Raw genomic sequence first — 23,492 nt, 5'->3', positions numbered from 1 at the left:
GTAAAAATTATTAAATAAAATGACACATTGCTTCTGGACACTAGTGCTCACTGATGTGACATGGAAACAAATTTCTCCTGGAAGCAGAGGTCTTTACTAATGTGGAAAGTGTCTAGCACACCTCTCTCACCTCCTGCATTAGACTTTATTTGGAAGTTAGTGAGCTATTATAGATAGTACTATCTTGTCACTACACAAAGTACAGATTTGATGACTGTTAAATTTTAATAAGATGATCCCACTGGTGGTCATTATTTATTTTTTTTTAATGAGAAATAGCTATAACTCTTCATGTAATAGGAGCATTTGACTAATATGTATACTACCCTGCCCATAGTGCTACCCCCCACCCTGGCTTTTTTCTTCATTCTTTCATATAACTTTCCCGTTTATCTTGTGGTTTGCTTTGGTACATTGTTTCCCCTTTCTGTGTGCTCTAGTTATTTTAGTTTATTCCTATTCATTGGTATAAGAGCATGAAATAATAGGCCCAAGGGCAAATGGGGAAGATATACAAGCTAAGACTTTAAATCTGAAAGACATTTCTTTGATAAAGGGGTAGCTCCCTTTAAGTGGGAGCATCTCCATTAGCATTAATGGAGTAAGTACATCAAGCTGAAGCATCTCAGAGGTTAATAAGGCTTCCTGGCCAGCTTCTGACATCAATACACTGTGGCGCCTGATTTTGTTGGTCCTTCAGAGGCTTTCTTGACAACAATCTAACAGACTCTGTGTAAGTCATTTCTTGTGAATTATTGAAACAAATGTTTGGCTGCTAATTGAGGAATGCTACTGTGTTTTATAATCATTGCAGTTTGAGTTTTTTAGCACTAAGCAAAACAGTTATAATTGATTTGTGGCTTTTTCCTGGTTTCAGTCAGCTGTAAGTTATATCTTTTTGCTTGAATTTAGTAAATGGCTTTGCTGGTCATTTATTTAAGTATTTATTAAGATACACTGTTTCGGTCTTCACCCCCCACCCCTCCCCAGTATGTGTGTGCTCTGAATTCATGAGGTGTGAGATCACAAGTAGTAACAGGAATAGATTACAAGGAAATACTGATAGTGGTTAAAATCACGCTTCGGAGATAGATAGACCTAGTTTTAAAGATCTGGCTTTGTCATTGGCTAGCTGTTTGAGCTGCTGTTTTACTCAACTTCTGTGTAGCCTCAGTTTTTTCTTAAACTGAGGTGTTTGAGGAAATCCATAGAGACCATGTATGTTTAGAGTCTTAACCAATCCCAAGTTCATAGTAAAGGTTCCATAGAACATAGCCACTGTAAAATAATGCATAATTTACTAGTGTTAGTTATATGGTGTTTTAATGGAAAATTCCTGTGGAAAACACACTTCCTTCCTAAAGTTCTAATCTAATTGTTAAAACTCATTTATTTTCCCATAATTATTTTTAACAGAGTTACCTTACCAAAGATTAATTTGAAGTATTTTAATACAAACTTTTTCTCACTGTGTGAGACTTGGAAAAATTATTTCTGAATGTGTGTCTGTTATATACATAGTTTGTGATATATCCATTTAACTAGATTACTTTTTTTGGCTCTAATAACTACATCTTTTTTCAGTGTTTATCAATCACCTAATTTTCTTTAGCTTTCTTCCATTCAGACAAAAAAAGAACCCCAAACATTAATTTAACATAACTGTTCATTAGTGCATATGAGTGTAATCAGATGAGATTCCCATAAAATGAAAAATACTCACATACAAGTTACTTTTATCTATTTGCTTTAAATGAAATGGAGTTTAAGTGTAATTGTAAAGCATCTTAAATCTTTTATTGAAATTGTATATCAGAAGCACTGTATTGAATTGTTTTCTGTTTTCAGAGAGAAAAGAACCATCTTTGCTAATTTTACATGATATTTCATTCATCTGGTAATGAATATGTTGAATGGAGACTGTATTATTCACATGCTAAATCTTGATGTATAATTTTATATAGCAACATGTTATAGATTATCATTGGAAATGTGGTCTTGTTTTCACATAGGGATTCTACCAACATTCCAGTCTTTCTCATGCTAAAAAATAGATTTAAAATTAGATTTATTATATTTCAAAAAGTAGAATATCATAGTTTCTACTTCTTACTGTGTTACATTTTACCTTATAGACATTAAAAAGAGAGGGAAAAATTTTTTATAGAAATAGAACTGTATCCTCATGTGAAATAGATCTTTTAAATTATTTACCTATGGCTTGACTCTTGCCATGCTGACTTCGGGACTCAACTGATACCACCCACTCCAAGTGATACTGAATTTAAGGTCCCATGAAAAGTTGGACTAAATTTTGGTGACAGTTCACTGCTACACATAAGCTTGTAAGAAAATAAAGAATTGAACGCATAGGAGAATTTAACAAAAATGGGTATTTCTATTTAGAAACCAAATAGTGATACCAAGTTATTTATCAGTTTTATTTTTCATTGCTTAGACCCTGAAAACTGGCCTGACGATGGTTGGGAAAGTGGTGACTCAGCTGACAGGCACGCTGCCTGCAGGTGTGACGGAAGATGACGTTGCCGTCCACAGTAACTCTCGGCGGAGTCCTTTGGTCCCAGGCATCATCACAGTAATAGACACGGAAACGGTTGGAGAGGGCCAGGTAAGAACCTCTGACGCATGTAGTGTCCACTTGCTCTAGAGGACGGGCTGACTGACAGTGTCATTCGGGGTTGTTAATTTCGATATCTAGAAATTGAAGTTATTTTATGTTAGACTTTCCCTCCCAACAAAATGATGAGTAATATATTGAAACCTGTGGTTTCAGATTTTATTAATGTATCATACCTGAAGGTAAAATTGAGGTTCTAAGTGATTCTCTTGTTATCTCTTCATCAGGATGTTTGTTTCACAAATAAAAATAAATACTGTTATGAAAAGAACAATAAAAAGATATGTCTAATTATTTGTTAATAAATAAATTTGTTAAGTAGTATTTGTTAGTATCTGAACCTAAATTGGAAGATTAATAATGTGTTTTTGAGGTAGATATTTATTCAAAGAAGTAATCAACAGGACCATATATATTTAGGGGAATCAAAAAAATTTGACTATGATAGTTATAAGTGAATAATGTGAATACTATCAAATATTACAAATATGAAAAAATACATGAAATCTCGAAGTATATGTTAGAACACATACATGGTAATAGCTAATTGTAAAATTGGGTATCTTCAAATAAAACAGAACCTACATTTAAAATGTAGGTTCAGAAATGTCTAGAATGAGTGACTATAAACATGGAAAAAGACATGCTGGTATTTAAACATTGTTCATGAGAAACCAGTTGGGTTTAGTGTTTTTTTCCTCATATACTCATAAATATGTATTCTTTGGGATCATAGTTTTGAATTTAAAATACATTTCTGAAAGGAAGGTAATTTTAAAATTCAGTTAGCTGTGATCATTACTATAAAAGATAATTTAGTATCTATTACTAGAGTAAGACAGGAGTAGAGCAACATTTGTGAAATAAAAATTATTTTACTTTTACATAGAATATATATATATACTGAGTTCTGTTTTCAGGATATAATGTTTAGAAACTATGTGACCCCTTAAAATATTAACCCTAACTATTGTTTTTTTTTGGAAAAATCTGCTTCTAGCATACATATTACATCTTACTGAAGGATTACATTTGTCAGTTACTGACGTGTTAAATGCTTTAGTAAGATCAAGTGGCGTGTTAAAAAAAATCTGGAGTCTACTGCAATTAAAAGACAAATCTTTAAACATTTTGGTTTTTGATTTTGGCTATTGTATTTTATTTGAAATTTGAATAATAATAATTCTCCACCTTGCCCTTTTTAACTCTGTTGTTAACCAAATACCTACAGACTTGTATTTTTGTTTAATACTCTTGTCAGCGAAGTGCTGGCCAACTTACCTGTTGACCATAATGACTTTGTTTTAAGTTGTGTTAATTAGCTCAAGTTGATGAGCACATGCAGGAGCTATCTTTTTTAATTGGAATTAAATATATAAATCTTTTAGTGCTTTAGGAATCTTAAAGTAAAAATTTTCTTTTGTCCTTCGAATCTTAATTAATTCCCTTTGAGAGTAGTAACATTGACTGAGAGTAGTAACAGCCCTTGTCAGCATTGTCTAGGTTGGTGAGTGTAAGTACATCTGTTAAACATCTAGCCTTTGTCGACAGACAGATTTGTGGTCATTTAAAAGTAGGAAGTGTTATCTCTCACTATCTTTGATGAAATAGAGATGTAACTCATTATTTTATTGTATTTAAGTACAGGAACATATAAAAAGAAAACAATTAAACTAATTTTATAAAAAGCATAGCAGTAGGCCTCATGTTTTCAAATGTGTTCTCCCACCCCCAGTTCTTCAGTAACTTTTTATAATTTTGAAATGGAATTCTCAGATTTTGAATATGGGAATAGACTGTAGATTGTAGAGTTGCAGAAGTTAATTTTTCTGTTATAAATTCAGTGCAAAACTTAAAACATGTAAAGTTGTTTATTAGGAAATAAGAATCATAGAAATGTTAGCTTTTAAGTTAAATAGTGTTATTCAGCCTGAAATTTTATATTTTCTATTATTTGTTGGGTGCATAATTTTCTACACATTCTTACTTCTAGCATAGTCTAAAATTTTAACTTGATTTAAAGTTCTATTATCAGACAAAATAAATTGATGTTCAATATGTGGTAAGTTGTTATTTATAAATAAATGTTCTTTAAAGCAACAAGATTTCCTCTGTGTAATATTGTCCTCCTTTCTTTTATTAATGTGAATCTGTTTTTTGTCAGGAAGACATTTTTGTCTCTGACAAATAGTTCAGTTGGGGTACAGGGATATTTTCAGGTTATGCTGGATTGTATTTAAAAAGCTGCTGTGGTTAATGCCATAGATTTATTACTTTCAGCCCTTTTCCATTGATGTTTGATCTTAGCTGTAATGGTTTTCCTTCTTCATATGTGTCACAGGAACTCAAGCTGACTTTAGGTTCAATTTCGCTGTTTAAATCCATTGAGCCTTTAATAAAGATATTTTCATGTTTACAGTGGTAGTATATCTATCTGATACTAAATTGATTAGTTTGATTTTTATGGTGCAGGATCATTGTGTGGTAACTGCATTAAGGGAGAATGGATTTAATTGACTATGTTTTTATCTGTGTTACTTTCATGTTTTATTTAAAAGCATTTCATGGCTAGGATATGTTAAGTGGAATAGTTTGCCTTTACACATTTATGTAATTGAAGTTAGCAATGTGGCAGTCTCTAATCAAAGAAAAATGCTTCATAATGATGATATAAATGGAACTATCTCAACTTGAGTACATACATTATTCATAATAATTTAATTGTTCCTTAGGTGTTTTGTCTCTTTGTTCATATGATAAAGGCTTATTCACCTTGTATCAGTTAAAGTTCTTTGCTTTGCTTTAATATAGTTGTGTTATTACTACATGTATTTAGGCGTTCAGCCTGCTTAGTTTAAGTGGTGAGTAAAACTTACATGTCTTAGGGCAGTTGTATTGGGGTAGCTTTGGTTTTAATGATTTGATGTTTTAGGCAAGGTGCTAATACAATGGAGAGAATCCTTCTAAAAGTATCTGGTCATTATATTTGTGAAGCTCATAAAGAGATGATTCTAAGAATTCTGTGTAGGGCTTTGAGGTTTTGCTCTGCACCAAGATTAATGTGCCTTTTGCTGGATGGTTTCTGTGTTAATGCCATTGATTACAGAAGTGATTGTCAACCTTTTTCTTCTCATGGCACACATAAATTAATTATTAAAATTCTGTGGCATGTTAAAAAATTTGCAATAAAGAGAGTCACATGAATTTTTTGGTTTCCCAGTACATAGAAGAGTTGTGTTTATACTGTACTGTAATTGGCTAAGTGTACATTAGTATTATATCTACAAAACAATGTACATATGTACATTTAAAAATATTTTATTGCTAAAAAATGCAATATCTGCATTGCACAATAAAGTGAAGTACAATAAAATGAGGTATGCCTATATTTGGGAACTCTGGAAATTGACCAAAAAGCTAAGAATGAAATGATAAACGTGTTCATGAAAACGTGCTAGAACTATAATAACATTAAAGATAATTGCTTAACACAAAAGAGGATCAAAGGAACAAGAAATACCTGGAACATATAAAAATAAATAGCAAAATGGCACATCAAAATCCAGTTATGTGCATAGTTACATTAACTATAACTGGTCTCATGTTAAATGACAGTGATTATCAGGAGTGATGGAGTGTAAACTATAGTAATGCATAGAGAGAAATTAATACTCTAAATGCACATAATAGGGAAGAAAATGGTCTGAAATTAATCTTACCTTATTCCTTAAGAAATTAGAAAATGAATAGGAAATTATACCCAAAGCAAGAGAAGTGAAGCAAATAATAAAGATATGAATAATAATAAACAAAATTGCAAAGAGTAAAATAATGGAGAAAATCCAAATTTGGTTCTTTGAAAAGATCAATAAAATCGATAATTATGATGGTATAGCAAATGGGATTGTTTTCTTAATTTCCTTTTTGGATTGGTTACTGTTAGTATAATTGAATTCAGCAAAGTTGTAGGATACAAAACTAACATTTATTTATTAGTTCTAATAAATTAATAGTGAAAGGGCAATCTGTAGAGTGGGTGAAAATAGTTGTAAATCATATATTGATGAGTTAATGTATAGTATGTGTAAAAAATTTCTACAACTCAAAAACAACAAAAAATAACCTCATTGACAAATAGAACTTGACAGTTCTCCGAAAAAGATATAATATGAAAAGATGCTCAATATCACTGATCAAACTACTAATCACACCACAATGAGATATTACCTCACACCTATCAGGATGAACAATATCGAAATAACAGAAAATAAATGTTGTTAAAGATGTGGAGAAGTTTGAACCCTTGTAAACTGCTAGGCAGCAATTATGGAAACCAGTATGAAAGTTGTTCAGAAATTTAAAAATTGAATTACCGTATGTTCTAGAAATCTCATTTCTGGGTTTATGTGTAAAATAGTTACAAGCAGGATCTCAAAGATGTATTTACACACCCATGATCATTGCAGTTTTATTTACAGTAGTCAAGAGGTAAAAACAATCCAGATGTTCAACAGTAGCTGAATGGATGAAGGAAAACGTTGTACATACATACAATGTAATAATTTTATAGAGTCTTAAAAAAGATGTAAATTTTGTCATGTGTTATAACAGTTGAACTTGGAGGATGTTGTTGTAATGGTTATAGTATTGTATAAAATTATTGTAAAAATAAAGTAGGTGTTTTTTCTTGTATGTAAATTATACCAGGAAAACTTTTCACACTACTAGAAAATTTACCTTTGCCAGTGTAGGACCACTTCCTGAGTTACAGATTAAATTCTTTGTCTGATTATCTTGATCATGTATGAGTATAGTAGGATTTCACTTTGGATGTTATTTATGTTAAACTTTTTTAGTTAATTACTTGCCTTGTAAAATAAATACATATTTTTCCTAAGAATCATTGAACAGTGTACTCACAATTAGGCAAATTATATTTTAACATGCTTATCAAAAAATTAAGGGGAATAAATTCAAGGTGGAAAACTATCTGCTTTATCATACTTCTGACTTTATGACTTGGTAATATTTTCAAAGAGGTGATTTGTCTATCCTAAAAACTAGGTGTTAAAGACTAGAACTTCTTACTTTAAATAAAAACTTTATGGGTAATTCCTCTGACCAATAGCTGTTTATTGATGTTTAACCTGTTCTGTTGTTTTTCCTTGTTTTATTCCCATCACAGGTACGACTTTCTCAGCAGGTCTTAACACAGTAAGAACTGTGCTTCTGTTACTGGATAAAGCTCTACATAGCTGATTCTTTGATTTTTTTGTTGTTGTTGTTGTTGTTTGCTGAATGTACACTTCAAGAAATTATCATCTCTGTTACCTGTAGTGAAGTTAACCAACTGTTCTTAGAGTTCATGTGATTGATCTGCTGGGGTCCTGTTATGTCTTTTCCTCATTCCTAAAGTGGCATCTCACCTTACTGACAAGAATAATCGGCGGATATCGTGGAAGCATGTCATTTGGTCAGGGTCACTGTGGTATAGCTATGTATACCTTCAGCCTCAGTAATTGGTGATTAAAGGTTAACTTTCATTTGCCTTCTTCCTTTTTGTAAAGGTGCTTGTGAGTGAGGATTCTGACAGTGATGGCATTGTGGCCCACTTCCCGGCTCACGAAAAACCAGTGTGCTGTATGGCTTTCAACACAAGTGGTACGTCTCCCCTCTCCCCATCCTCCTGCCCTCACTTTATATCATGGATTTTCTTTTTTTACATTTGCATTTTTTAAAAATTATTTTATTGCTGTTCAATTACAGTTATCTGCATTTTCCCCCTACCACTCCCCCCTCACCCCAGCCAAACCCACCTCCCTTTCTTGCTTCTACCCTCCCCCTTGGTTTTGTCCTTTACAGTAGTCCCTGAAGACCCTTCTCCCCTTTGTCCCCCCCACTTCTGGTTATTGTTAGATTGTTCTTAATTTCAATGTCTCTGGTTATATTTTGTTTGCATTTTTCTTTTGTTGATTATGTTCCAGTTAAAGGTGAGATCATATGGTATTTGTCCTTTACTGTCTGGCGTATTTCATGTAGTATAATGCTCTCTAGTTCCATCCATACTGTTGCAAAGGGTAGAAGCTCCTTTTTTCTCTCTGCTGTGTAGAAGTCCATTGTGTAAATGTACCATCGTTTTTTGATCCACTCATTTGCTGATGGGCACTTAGGTTGCTTCCAGCACTTGGCTATTGTAAATTGTGCTGTTATGAACATTGGGATGCATAGGTTCTTTTGGATTGGTGTTTCAGGGCTCTTAGGGTATAATCCCAGCAGTGGAATTGCTGGGTCAAAAGGCAGTTTCATTTTTAATTTTCTGAGGGAATTCCATACTGTTTTCCACAGTGACTGCACCAGTCTGCATTCCCACCAACAGTGTACTAGGGTTCCCCTTTCTCCACAACCTCTCCAACACTTGTTTGTTGATTTGTTTTTGCTGGCCATCCCTGATCTGCTTGAAATGGTATCTCATTGTGGTTTAATTTGCATTTCTTTGATAATTAGTGATGCTGAGCATCTTTTCATGTCTCTGGGCCCTCTGTATGTCCTCCTTGGAGAAGTGTCTGTTCAAGTCTTTTGCCCATTTTTTAAATTGGGTTTCTTGTCTTCTTAGAGTGGAGTCATGTGAGTTCTTTATATATTTTGGAGATCAAACCCTTGTCTGAGGTATCATTGGCAAATATGTTTTCCCGCATAGTTGGTTCTCTTTTCATTTTAATGCTGTTTTCTTTAGCCATGCAGAAGTTTTTTAGTTTGATGATATCCCATTTGTTTTTTATATGTTTTATTGATTATGCTATTACAGTTGTCCCCTTTCCCCCCTTCTCTCCCCTCCACCCTGTACTCCCTCTCCCACCCACATTCCCCCCCTTTAGTTCATGTCCATGTGTCATACTTATGAGTTCTTTAGCTTCTACATTTCCCGTACTATTCTTGCCCTCCCCCTATCTATTTTCAACCTACATTCTATGCTACTTATTCTCTATACCTTTTCCCCCTCTCTCCTCCTCCCACCCCCCTGCTGCTAACCCTCCATGTGACCTCCATTTCTGTGGTTCTATTCCTGTTCTAGTTGTTTGCTTAGTTTCTTTTGGTTTTGCTTTAGGTGTGGTTGTTAATAATTGTGAGTTTGCTGTCCTTTTACTATACATGTCTTTTCTTTATCTTCTTTTCTTAGATAAGTCCCTTTAGCATTTCATACAATAAGGGCTTGGTGATGATGAACTCCTTTAACTTGACCTTATCTGAGAAGCACTTTATCTGCCCTTCCATTCTAAATGAGAGCTTTGCTGGATAGAGCAATCTGGGATGTAGGTCCTTGTCTTTCATGACTTGGAATATTTCTTTCCAGCCCCTTCTTGCCTGTAAGGTCTCTTTGGAGAAATCAGCTGACAGTCTGATGGGAACTCCTTTGTAGGTGACTGTCCCCTTATCTCTTGCTGCTTCTAGGATTCTCTCCTTCGTTTTTACCTTGGCTAATGTAATTATGATGTGCCTTGGTGTGTTTCTTCTTGGGTCCAACTTCTTTGGGGCTCTCTGAGCTTCCTGAACTTCCTGGAAGTCTATTTCCTTTGCCATAATGGGGAAGTTCTCCTTTATTATTTGTTCAAATACGTGCTCAATTTGTTGTTTTCCCCTTCCCCTTCTGGTACCCCTATAATTCGGATGTTGGAATGTTTAAAGATGTCCTGGAGGCTCCTAAGCTTCTCCTCGTTTTTTTGAATTCTTATTTCATCATGCTTTCCTACTTGGTTGATTCTATCTTCCTTCTGGTCCACTGTATTGTTTTGAAACCCAGTTTCCTTCCCTTCACTATTGGCTCTCCTCCGTGTATCTTCCTGTATCTCTTTTATGGTAACCTGCATCTTTTCATCTAATTTGCGCCCAAAATCAACCAATTCCATGAGCTTTCTGATCACCACTGTTTTGAACTGTGCATCTGATAGGTTAGCTATCTCTTGGTCGCTCAAAAGGATGAGTTCTGGGGCACTGATTTGTTCTTCTATTTGAGCCATCGCGCTCTCTCTCTTTTTTTTTTTTTTGGTCTGGTTGCTCTTGTTACGGTGAGGGGCGGAGCCTTAGGTGTTCCCCGGGGCTGGGCACCCCAGTCGCTAGATTGTGACGTTATATGTGGGGACGGGAGGAAACAATGGCAGTAGTTCCATTCTCCTGGGATCTCAGTCCCTTCTCTGGGACTCTGGGCTGCGAGCTCTGCCCTGGTCCACGATCGCCGCCTCACTGGGTCCCCCAGCCGCAGCTTGGGTACTCAGAGACCCCCGCTGCAGTCTTTCGTGCCAGATGGCTGTTGTGCCAATTTCGTGCCAAATTTTCCCCGACCTCCGCGTGCCGCCGACCTGTACCAGCCCCGCGCCCACCCGGCTCGTCTTCTCCTACTAGTCTAGATGTACGGGTAGGAGAAGTTCTTGTCTTCTCCTGGCTGTCCGACTTCCATTCAGATAAATCCTCTGTCAGTTCTGAGTGTTATTCTAGCTGTAAATTGTTGTTGTTCTAATCTTAGTTGTGCGAGGAGATACGGTACGTCCACCTATTCCTCCATCTTGCTGGAAGTCTCGAGATCCCATTTGTGTATTCTTTCCTTTATGTGCCTTGCTTTAGGGGTCATGTCAGTGAATATATTGCTGCGTGGAATGTCTGAGATTTTCCTGCTGATGTTTTCCTCTAGGACTTTCATGGTGTCATGACTTATATTTAAGTCTTTTATCCACCTTGAATTTATTTTTGTGTAGGTGTAAGTTGGCGATTGAGTTTCATTTTTTTTGCATGTAGTTGTCCAGCTCTCCCAACACCATTTGTTGAAGAGACTATTTTTACTCCATTTTATGCTTCTTCCCCCTTTGTTGACTATTAATTGACCATAGAAACCAATGTCTCTATTAAGAGACTTGGGTTTATTTCTAGGCTCTCTGTTCTGTTCCATTGGTCTATGTGCCTGTTCTTATGCCAGTCCCAGGCTGTTTTGATTACAGTGGTCTTGTAATATAGTTTGATACCAGGTATTGTGATCCCTCCTACTTTGTTCTTCTTTCTTAAAATTGCTACAGCTATTCGGGGTTGTTTATGGTTCTATATAAACGTCTGAAATGTTTGCTCTATATCTGCGAAATATGTCATTGGTGCTTTAATAGGGATTGTGTTGAATCTATAAATTGCTTTGGGTAGGGTAGACATTTTGATGATGTTAATTCTTCCAATCCACGAACGTGGTTCATGCTTCCATTTGTTTGTGTCTTCCTTAATTTCTTTCTTTAGTGTTGTATAGTTTTCTGAGTACAGGTCTTTTACCTCCTTGGTTAGGTTTATTCCTAGGTACTTTATTTTTCTTGTTGCTATATCAAATGGGATTATTTTCCTGATTTCTGCTTCTGATATTTCATTGTTGGTGTACAAAAATGTCTTTGATTTCTGGATATTGACTTTATCCCTCTGTTTTGCCTAATTCACTTATTAGGTCAAGTAGTTTTTTGGTGGAGTTTATAGGATTTTCTGTGTACACTATTGTGTCATCTGGAAACAATGACAGTTTTGCTTCCTCCTTTGCAATTTGGATGCCTTTTATTTCTTTTTCTTGTCTGATTGCTGTGGCTAGGACTTCCAATACTATGTTGAATAGGAGTGGTGAAAGCAGGCATCCTTGTCTTGTTCCTGATCTTAGTGGGAAAGTTGTAAGTTTTTGCCCATTGAGTATGATGTTGGCTGTAGGTCTCTCATATATGGCCTTATTATGTTGAGGGATGCTCCCTCTATTTCCACATTGCTGAGTGTTTTTATCATAATGAGTGCTGTACCTTATCAGATGCTTTTTCTGCATCTCTTGATGTGATCATGTGATTTTTGTGTTTCATTTTGTTTATGTGATGTATTACATTTATTGATCTGTGACTATTGTATCACCCTTGTGTCCCTGGGATGAATCCTACTTGATCATGGTGTATGATCTTTTTAACGTATTGCTGGATGCAGTTTGCCAATATTTTGTTGAGGTTTTTAGCATCCATGTTCATCAGCGATGTTGGCCTGAAGTTTTCTTTCTTTGTTATGTCTTTATCTGGTTTTGGGATTAGGATGATGCTGGCTTCATAAAAAGAGTTTCATCTTGAATTTTTTGGAATAATTTTTGAAGGGTAAGGGTTAGCTCTTCCTTCAGTGCTTTGTAAAATTTTCCTGTGAAACTGTCTGGTCAAGGGCTTTTGTGTGTCAGGAGCTTTTTGATTACTACTTCAGTTTCATCTGTTATTGGTCTGTTCAGGCTTTCTGCTTCTTCTTCATTCAGTTTTGGAAGATTTGATTTTTCTAGGAATTTGTCTACTTCACCTAGGTTTTCAAATTTCTTGGCATATAGTTCTTCATAGTAATTTCTTACAATCCTTTGTATTGCTGTGGTATTATTTGTAATCTCTCCTCTTTCATTTCTGATTGTGTTTATTTGGGTCTTCATATATCATGGGTTTTCAATTTGATATTTTTGGAAAAGGAAAATATGAAATATGGAGTCTTGCTTTTCTTTTATGTGTCAGTGAATATCAAAAAAGGAGTAATCAGTAACTGGTTATTGAATGAATGAATTTAGAAAGCCTTTAAATATTAGCCTTACTCTCAATAATGTGGTGAAAGCAGCAGGAGGTAAACAGTGCTTTTGAGTTGCATTAATTTTTGTATTACAATTAAGTGAAGAACTTCAGTATTTCAATTAACATAGTAAGGTATGTGAATGGAATTTTTCTTATAATGTCAAATTTCTTTTTAACTTTGTAACATTTTATAAGCTAGTTTACTTGTGTTTTTTTCCTTCTTTTGTGTTTTTTTTCCTTCTGGTTCTTCTTAAAGCTTTTGATAAGCAGAGATATTATAGCAATGAGGAATGCCCTACTACATTTTTTCCCAAACTTTTTATTACTAACAGTTTCAAACATTAAAATTGTTTTAAAAGATAGTAATGACCCATGTACCACCACCTTCATTAAACACGTGTTCACATAAAAAACTGATTTTATTTATTTATTTTTAGAGAGGGGAAGGAAGGGTGAAAGAGAGGGAGAGAAACATCAAGGTGTGGTTGCACTCAAATGCCCCGTACTAGGGACCTGGCCCTCAACCCAGGCAAGTGCCCTGACTGGGAATAGAACCAGTGACCCTTTGGTTTGCAGGCCAGCACTCAATCCACCGAGACACACCAGCCAGGGCACATTTATGTGTGTGTGTGTGTGTGTGTGTGTGTGTGTAAATAAAATACATACATATATGTATTTTGCTGAACCATTTGAATGTAAGTTACTTGTATTATAAAATTTCACCAAATATAAACTATGTATTTTCTAAGAATAAGGACTCCCTCTTGTATAAGCAAAATTATATCATAGTTCAGAAAACGAACACATTATATTATCTGATATCCAAACCATAATTCAGAATTCCTCCATTGTCTCAAAAATGTGTTCTCTAGCTGATTCAGAGTTCTAATTCAAGTTCACTTCTTATATTTTGTTTTGTCTCTTTAGTTCCTTTTAATCCACCTTATAATTTGCACTTTTTCTTTTTTTTCAGTGTCCAGTCCAGTTATCTTATGCAAATCCTGCACTTGTCATATTTTTTCATTATAATAATGTTTTCTTTATTCTCTAAAAAGGCTTTTAAATAACATTCAGGCTAAGGATTTTTTTTTAACATCTTAAGTATTGCTGTCTACATCATTTCATCCTGGCAGGAGACGCATCACATCAGGTTGTCTTGCATTTCACGACACTATGTTTGATCACCTGGAGAAGTTAGTGACCCATCAAATGTCTGCATATTGGAGATAGGTTTCTTTTGTGGAGATTAGTAAGTAATCTGCGGAGTGTTGTTTTGGCCTCATTTCTGAAACAACTTTTTATTTAATAGTTTTGCTACATTGAAGGCTGTATAACAGTGATGTTTTTCCTAATTGTATTGTTTTCTGCATTGATTATCTGCTGTTCTTCTATTTAAAGAGTTTTCTCTCATCACCCATGATGAACCACAGTCATCTATATTGAAAGGCAGAGATTAAATGCTTAATTTGGTAAAATGCTTTACCAGTTTTGTAATTAGCAATTGGTTTAATACTTCCAGTGGTGGAATTCCATAGTGGTGGACTTATTTTTAAAATACTTTGTTTATAAGTAAACTTGTTATTTTGTGTTCAGAGCTAAAATATTGTTCATAAATGTATAGTCTTCTCCGATCTTACTTTTTTGGTTGACGAATCTGAAGAGACTGCCATTTTATCTTATTCTGCAGAAATGATCCTATTAGTTAGAATGATGGTAAATAAATAAAGAATGATGGTAAGAGGATAATAGAGAGTACTTTGAATAATCTTTCCTCTAATAACTTAATTAGTCATTTTTGATAGGAAGATTTTTGTAGTGATTGTTGATCAGTAGGATTCATTTAATTAATAAAGACAAAGATTTATTAAAGTGGGCTGAATGTTGTGGGAATTAAGTTAAATTTGAAGAAAGTCTGGAAGTTATGTCTCTTATACCACTCCACTTGGAGGAGCCAATATGACTCATTTTGATAGGCCATCTGTTATGTCAGATCTCCTTTGTATTAATGTACGTTTCATACTACCAGAGTCAGAGTCCTTCAGACACTGGAAGCTTTATTTCTTCCTGTCAATGACTTTCTATTATAATAAGAACATATTGGGTTGGCAAAAAAGTTTGTTTGGCTTTTTTCTGTAAGATGGCTGTAGTAGCACTTAGTTGTCTTTGACTTCATCTGAAACAGTTTTGTTAGATTGCATTGCGACAGCTGTCTAATCAGCATGCATTAAAAAAAACAACAGCAACAACAAAAAAAGTAATAGACTCCCAGCATGGGGATGGAGCCCAAAGTCTTGGGGGCTGAGGCTGGCTGAGAAGGTATAGGTGAGCTGGTTTGCCCAGAAAGGTGCCAGCTAGGTGGCCCTGGTCGATTCCATTTGGGCTGCTATTTTTAGATGGAAAACAGTGAGGATTTAAGACATAGTGCTCATTTGAAAGGTGAATGAATTCTAGCCAACACCCAAACGTATGTAAGAACCTCCTGCCCTCTCTTTCTGTCAACCAGGCATGGGAAAGAAAATATGAAGTGGGCAGGTGTATCACCCAGTTTGGTAGTGAATGTTACATAAACCATTTGCAGATCATTTTGATTCTCTTTTTTCCAAAGTCTTTGAACAATAAAAACAATATTTGTTGATACAGGACATTAATTCCATTAAATTGCATTAAGTGTAAAAAAATTTACCAACATTGATGAATTTTTGTGTAGCTATTTTAGTTTGTAGATAGAATTAAATATGCAACATTTTTGGCATGTTAAGTTTTATTATTTAAAGAAAGGTAAAAATACAACTGAAATGCAAAAAAGAAAAGATTTGTGCAGTGTATGGAGAAGGTGCTGTGACTGATTGAATGTGTCAAAAATTGTTTACGAAGTTTTGTGCTGTAGATTTCTTGCTGGATGATGTTCTAAGGCTGGGTGAACCTGTTGAGGTTGATAATGATCAAATCAAAACTAATTGAAAACAAACCACAGGGGTAGTTTTGTTGTGATCGAACTTACATTGGTATACCATTATCAATGAAAGTCCTTAGTTTACATTAGGGTTCAGTGTTGGTGTTTTATCTTCTGTGGGTTTTGACATATTAGTATTATATGTATCCACCATTGCATGGTCATATAGAATAGTTTTACTACCTGAAATATTTTTTAAAGCATATTTGGGAATTCTCAGTTATTTTTTTTTCTTTCAAGGATTCTTTCTGCTTCTTTTTTCCTCTTCTGTCCTTTGGGACTCCATGATTCATAGATTATCTCCTTGATGGTATCGCACTGGTCTCAGAAGCTCTGTTAATCTTTCTTCATTATTTTTCCCCAGTCCGGGTGATCCTGACTGATTTCTTCTGCCAGTTCAAATGTGCTGCTTGCATCCCTCTATTGAATTTTTCATTTCAGTAGTTGTAGTTTTCAACTCCAGAATTTGTTTGTTTCTTTTTTATGATATTATCTCTGTAGTGGTATCTACTCCTTAGTGAGACATTGACATTGTCCTTATACCTTCCTTTATTCCTGTAGACATGGTTTCTCTGCATCCTTGCCAGCATTTAGTATTCTACCATTTTTTATTTTAGACCTCTCCTTATTTCTCCTTCCTGCCTTGTGCTGTTCCTGATATTTCACTTTCTTGTTACTTTTTTCTAACAAATTCCTATTAACCTTGATTCAAAATGTATTTTATTATGGCCTTTTAGCACTTGTATTTTTTCCCATTTCCATTTAGCCCCCTTATAACCCCCCCCTCAGCAGTCAGCACACTGTTGTCCATGTCCATGAGTCCTTTCCTTTTTGTTCAATACCTCCACCCTCTAACCCCCTTCCCACTAGCTGTCATCTGTTTTCCATCTATGAGTCTCTCTCTGTTTTGCTTGTTTTTGTAGTTTGTTAAATTCCACATGTGAGTGAACTCATATGGTATTTGTCTTTCTCTGATTGGCTTACTTCATTTAGCATAATGTTCTCCAGGTCCATTCATACTCTTGCAGAGAGTAAAATTTTCTTCTTTTTTACCGCTAAGTAGAATTCCATTGTATAAATGTCCCATAGTTGTTTTATCCACTCATCTATTGATGGACACTTGGGCTGCTTCCATATCTTGGCTATTGTACATAATGCTGCAGTGACCATAAGGGTGCTCATGTTCTTTTGAATTAGTGTTTTGGGTTCCTTTGGATTTATTCCCTGTAAGTGGGATTGTCGGGTCAAAAGGTAGAGATCCATTTTTAATTTTTTAAGGTATCTCCATACTGCTTTCCACAGTGACTGCACCACACTTTCCTACCATCAGCATATAAGGGTTAACAATTGAAATGAGCAAACATTTGAATAATTATGTCACACAAAATATTCAGATAATCAATATCATTGATCACCAAGACAAAATGGCACATTAAAACTATAAGAAATCACCAAATAATGAAATGATTAAAATTTTAAAAAGACTGACCATACCAAATGTTGATGAGATTATTGAACTCATGTTACATGCTGCCGTGGAAAGACATATTTGCAGTTTCTTCGTAAATATTAACCTGAGAGAAATCAATACAAATGCCCACACAGAGACTTGTAGTTGAATCTTCACAGAAGTTTGATTCACAATAGCCCAAAACTATAAATGACTGCTGAATGAATATGTAATTTTTCATATATCCATGTAATGGAACACTACTCAGTAGTAAAAGTCAATGAATGGACTACTGTTACCCAGAGCAGATAGGGCTAGCAAATTTTTAAATGATCCAATTTACATGGAATTTCAAAGCAATGTTAATTTATAATGCTAGGAAGCAAATCAGTGGTCACTTGGGGTCATAGGTTAGTGAGGGACTGAATTGTAAGTGGACACAAGATACATACTCTGTATCCTAATTATGGCAGTAGCTCCACAGATGTAGACGTATACTTTTCAGATTCATCAAACTGAGTGCATTTATTGCATATAAATTATACATTAGTGGAGGTTAATGAAGTTTTAAAAAATATTCTGGCATCTGACCAGTTGGAAAAAGAAGAATATGTATAGACATGTACCACTCTCCTATATGTCTGTTGGATGAATAGACTGTTCAAAATGATAGAACACCTAATATGAAAATCCATTGAATGTAGCTAAAGATGTCTACAGAACTGAAAAATTTCATGATGAAAAATAAAAGGATGAAAACAAGTTATTTAAATAAAGATGTTAGGACATTTAAATATAAACTCCTGAAAATGTAGGAGGATGTATTTAAAAAGTTATGAAATAAGTGAGCTGGAAAACTAATTGTTGATTTTAGAGTTCCAGCTGAGAGAGAGGTGTAAGTAGATATACTTTGCCTCCTCACACAACCAAAAGAAGAACAACAACAAATTTAAAAACAAAAGTAACCAGAACTGCCAGAAAAGCAAACTGTATGGAAGGTATGAAAACCAAGGAGTTAAAGAAAAGACATTCATCCAGACTGGCAGGGGTGGAGATGGGAAGCCAGGATGGAGAGTACTTGCAGCAAGGTGGCAGCTGGAGGACAGGACAGTTCCACATTCACATGTGGATAAACTGGGAGGAATAACTGGGGAATGAGACAGACCACACATCCCAGGGTTCCAGCACCGGGAATTAAGGCCTCAAAATCTGTGAGTGTAAAAACCTGTGGGGTTGAAGTGGTGGGAGAAACTCCCAGCCTCACAGGAGAGTCCATTGGAGGTACTCACAGGGTCCTGGAATGTACATAAGACCACCCACCCAGTAATCAGCACCAGAAGGGCCCGATTTGCTTGTGGGTGGTGGGGGAAGTGACTGAAACCCAGCTGAGAGCTGAGCAAGCCACATTGTTCCCTCTCGGACACCTCCCCCACATATAGCACCACAATGCAGGGTTGCCTCACCCTGGCAAATACCAAAGGCTTGCCCCTTACTACATAACAGGCCTGCTGAGACAAAAAAAAATATGGCCCAAAGAAAGAACAGATCAAAGCTGCAGAAAAAATACAACTAAGCGGTCAAGAGATAAACCGGCCTATCAGATGCAGAGTTCAAACCACTGGCAATCAGGATGCTCACAGAAATGGTTGAGTATGGTCGTAAAACAGAGAAAAAGTGAATACTGTGAAAAGTGAAATAAAGGAAAATGTACGGGGAACCAACAGTGAAGGGAAGGAAACTGGAACTCAACAGTTTCCTTCCAGCTGGAACTAACAGTTTGGAGCAGAAGGAAGAAATAAACATTCAACCAGAACAGAATGAAGAAACAAGAATCCAAAAACATGAGGAGAGGCTTAAGAACCTCCAGGATAACTTTAAATGTTCCAACATCTGAATCATAGGGATGCCAGAAGGAGAAGAGGTAGAGCAAGAAATTGAAGACTTATTTGAAAAAATAATGAAGGAGAACTTCCCCAGTCTGGCAAAAGAAATAGACTTCCAGGAAGTCCAGGAAACTCAGAGTCCCAAAGAAGTTGGACCCAAAGAGGAACACACAAAGGCACATCATCATTAAGTTACCCAAGATTAAAGGTAAGAAGAGAATCTTAAAAGCAACAAGAGGAAAGGAGAGAATTACCTACAAAGCAGTTCCCTTAAGACTGTCAGCCGATTTCTCAGAAAAATCTGTACAGGCAAGAAGGGGCTGGAAAGAAGTATTTGAAGTCATGAAAGGCAAAGACCTGCATCCCAGATTGCTCTGTACAGCAAAGCTATCATTTATAATAGAAGGACAGATAAAGTTCTTCCCAGATAAGGTCAAGTTAAAGGAGTTCATCATCAGCAAGCCCTTATTATATGAAATGTTAAAGGGACTTATCTAAGAAAAATATGATGATCAAAAGTATGAACAGTAAAATGACAACAAACTCACAATTATCAACAACTGAACCTAAAAATTAAAAAACAAAAATGAACTAAGCAAACAACTAGAACAGGAACAGATTCACAGAAATAAGGATGACAGGGACATTATCAATGGAGAGGGGAAGTGGGGAGAATGGGGGAAAAGTTACATAAAATAGACAGGGGGAGGTTAGGAATAGTATGAGAAATGTTGAAGCCATTGAACTTATATGTATGACCCATGGACATGAACTAAGGTGGGAGATGGGAATAATGGTGGGAGGGGGTACAGGGCAGAGGGGAATACAGGGGAGAAAAAATGGGACAACTGTAATAGAATAATCAAAATATATTAAGAAAAAAGAAAACTTAATTGTTGAATTTAGACTTTTCCTCATGAAACATGAGTAAGAGCCACATCAGAGGGTTTTTTACTGTAACAGATGTGGGTATCAAGGAACATGTATAAAGGACAAATGGACAAAGCCAAAGAAGGGTAGGGTCAAGTGTGGGAGTTGGGGGTGGCTGGAGGTGGTGGGGGGAGTGGTGGGGAGAAAATTGAGACAACTGTGCTTGAACAACAATAAAAATAAATAAAAAATCTTGGTTCTAGAGATGTGCAACTTTTGGGAGGATCAAATAAATCATATCCCATTGTTCATTGGATAGGGTTTACGTTATTGCCTTTAACGGTGTTATCGAGCATAAAGTCAAGAAAGTCTTAATATATATCCTGGGCCACAAATATGGAAGAATACAATGTAAAGTTTGATTATCCCCATCGTTAAGCAGGTTAAGAAATGAGTTAACATTGATGTTGCCCATAGCGACTGAGACCATTGCTTTCAGGTATTCATATTTGGTTTAAAGTTTTTTTTTAAACAGACTTTAATAGGTTCTGATATTATTGTGGTTTTATGTAATTTGCAAACCTAATAGATTTTTATCAATAGTGGGATTCTGATTCTCTGCTTTTATGTGTACAAATTTGACTGATAATGATGAAAATAATTAAATAATTTATAAGTTTTAATCTGTACAGGTATTGATGAGAATGTGTTAAATTCACAAGAATTAATACCAAAACAAAATTATTTTATGAGTGATAATTGGAATTTCTGTAAAGATTTCGATTTGACCCAGAATATCAGTGTTCATATCTCTTTTTGGAAGAGTGCGAATAGCTGGTAATTTGTCTTCCACTTCATATATGTGCATGTGATAAAGAAACATACAATTAGGTAGGTGTTATAAATAGGATATGGCAAGAAGACATATCTACTCATGTTTCCACGATTTTATAGCATATGCCCAGTGGAGGTTTGCTGCTCTTTAATTTTGTCTTTTGGGCTAACCAGCTGACGCCCAGTTGAAAAGACTTATGTTCTTATAAGGCCGCAAAAGCCTTAATGTTCAGTCTCTAGTCTCAGATTTTGGAGAACACCATGTACCATCGGCAGCTCCAGTCCCCACCCTCTAATGCTAACGCTCATCTATCAAACTTGAGGCTGAGAGTGAGGGAGAGGAAGCTTCCAGATAAACATACAACAGCGCCTAAACAGCTAATCACTCTAGGCTTCCGCTTCCAGCCCCTATAATTAGAAGTCCTATTTTCCCTTGTATTCCCAGATGACGCAAATGCATTTTGTGGCTTGGCACCTCATTTGGGGCGTAGGTTTAGTTTATGGCCAGGCTAGTCTGGTTTAGTCTTCTGATGCTGCATAAATAGTTCTCAAGCCACAGTCTACTCTGTACAAGTTTTTCCTTTTATGTATATCTGCTTTTTAACTTGTTTTCTAGAGAAAAAAAAAGGTTGTCATTTTTCCCAGTAGAATGTGTGCAAAAGAGGAAATTATAAATTAAAAGAAAACACATGATTGTATAGTAGTACACAAGCTATTTCTTCCTTTCCTCTCTGCTCTTTTGATTTTTTCCCATCATTTTAAAGTTTTGTCAAAGATATTAAGTTAATTGCTGGATTATAGAAGCCACATATGTGTGGAGAAGTGGAAAATGAAAACTTTGAGCTAGGATACAGAGGAGATAAAGGATAAATTTTCAATGGGATATTTCTCTAAAAAATTTGAATTTGTTTTTATATTAAAAACCTAGATATTAATGTCAGTTTCAAAGCTGAGAATGTGTTCCTTTCTGAACACTCATGCAAAACAATACTGGTCTTGATTTGTCTAATAGAAACTTATTTGCATGCTCATTTTGAGTAAAATATTGATCTATGATTCTAAAAGAAATTAAATTTATCTTCAGTAGCTAATGTATTTTTGTTAAAAATGCAAATGCATGATATTTCCTGTCAGAATGATTTTTCTTTTGGATGGGTTGTCATAGGCAGAAAATACTTTCGTTGTGGGAAAGTTGACTAAAAGCATAGTAGTGGAGTTGTGATAATGCAAACTTAGGATATAACTCAGCAAAAACTAAGAATGAAGAAATACTGGGCAGAAAAGGACAACAAAGCATTCATGCCCAACCTTAGAAATTTATTGTTTGAATAACAACAACATGGAGAGAATGTAAGGTATGTCGGTGACATCATGACAATGGCTAGGTGCAGGGTGTGGGAGGCAATATTACATAAACTGTTTCAGATTTGAAGTAGATTTCAATAAACATTTAAAATATACTCTCCTGGAAATAATCAGGACACTGGCATCTAGTATATTATTTTTAAATCTAAAGGAGTGAATAGAGCTGTATCTTATACTAGCCATGTAAATTGTGAACTCACATATACTTCCACCTTTCTATTTAAATGCCTACCTCAGAAAATTACAAACCACTACATCTCAGGAACACAGACATGAAGCTCCTCAACAAAATATTATCTAATTCTGAATATTTTTATGGTGTCCATTATTCCAAAATTGACTTATAGACTTAATATGATCCTCTCAAAAATCCTAGGAATTTTTTTCAGTAGATATCAAAAAGTTTATTCTGTGTTTGGAAGGGCAAAGGAATTGAAATAGCTAAAATAATATTGGGAAAAGTCAGAAAAGGATGACTCACTTTGTCTGATTTCAAGATTTCCTATATTCAAGATTTCCTATATAGTTACAGTAATCAAGAAAGTGTATTATTAAGGAAAGTATAAAGACAGAAATCAATCTGCTAGAATTGTAGTTTTAGGAGGAGACCTACGCATATATGGCAAATTGATCTTTGCCAAGTTGACCATGGATAACAATTGAAGGATGAAGAATTCAATGGTTAAAGAGAATAGTTTCTTCAAAAAATCCTGCTGCAACAATTAGACATCATTTACAAAAAAATTAATTTGTTGGCTATCTCACAGTTTATGCAAAAATTAACTCAAAATGGATGATAGACCTAAATGTAAAATAAAAACTATGGAATTTTTATAAGAAAACATAGAAAAATTTTGTGACTTTGGATTATGCAAAGAATTCTTAGCTGTGACATCTCATCAGAATGAAA

The 23,492-nt window shown here is 35.2% G+C and overlaps 1 protein-coding gene across 11 annotated transcripts in view; it reads left to right on the top strand.

Annotated features, from left to right (window-relative positions):
- BCAS3 (BCAS3 microtubule associated cell migration factor) overlaps positions 1–23,492 on the top strand; it is a 485,409-nt gene that overhangs the window by 123,151 nt on the left and 338,766 nt on the right. For all 11 annotated transcript variants that reach the window (XM_036033603.1, XM_036033602.1, XM_028521954.2 and 8 more), the window contains exons 12-13: positions 2,459–2,629; positions 8,206–8,299. In XM_036033603.1, the coding sequence (XP_035889496.1) occupies positions 2,459–2,629; positions 8,206–8,299 (265 nt within the window). The remainder of the gene's footprint in view (positions 1–2,458; positions 2,630–8,205; positions 8,300–23,492) is intronic.

Source organism: Phyllostomus discolor, chromosome 8 (assembly GCF_004126475.2).
Source record: "Phyllostomus discolor isolate MPI-MPIP mPhyDis1 chromosome 8, mPhyDis1.pri.v3, whole genome shotgun sequence".
Lineage (NCBI taxonomy): Eukaryota > Metazoa > Chordata > Mammalia > Chiroptera > Phyllostomidae > Phyllostomus > Phyllostomus discolor.
Note: the sequence above shows the minus strand (reverse complement) of the source record. Positions and strands in the feature narration are given on the sequence as shown.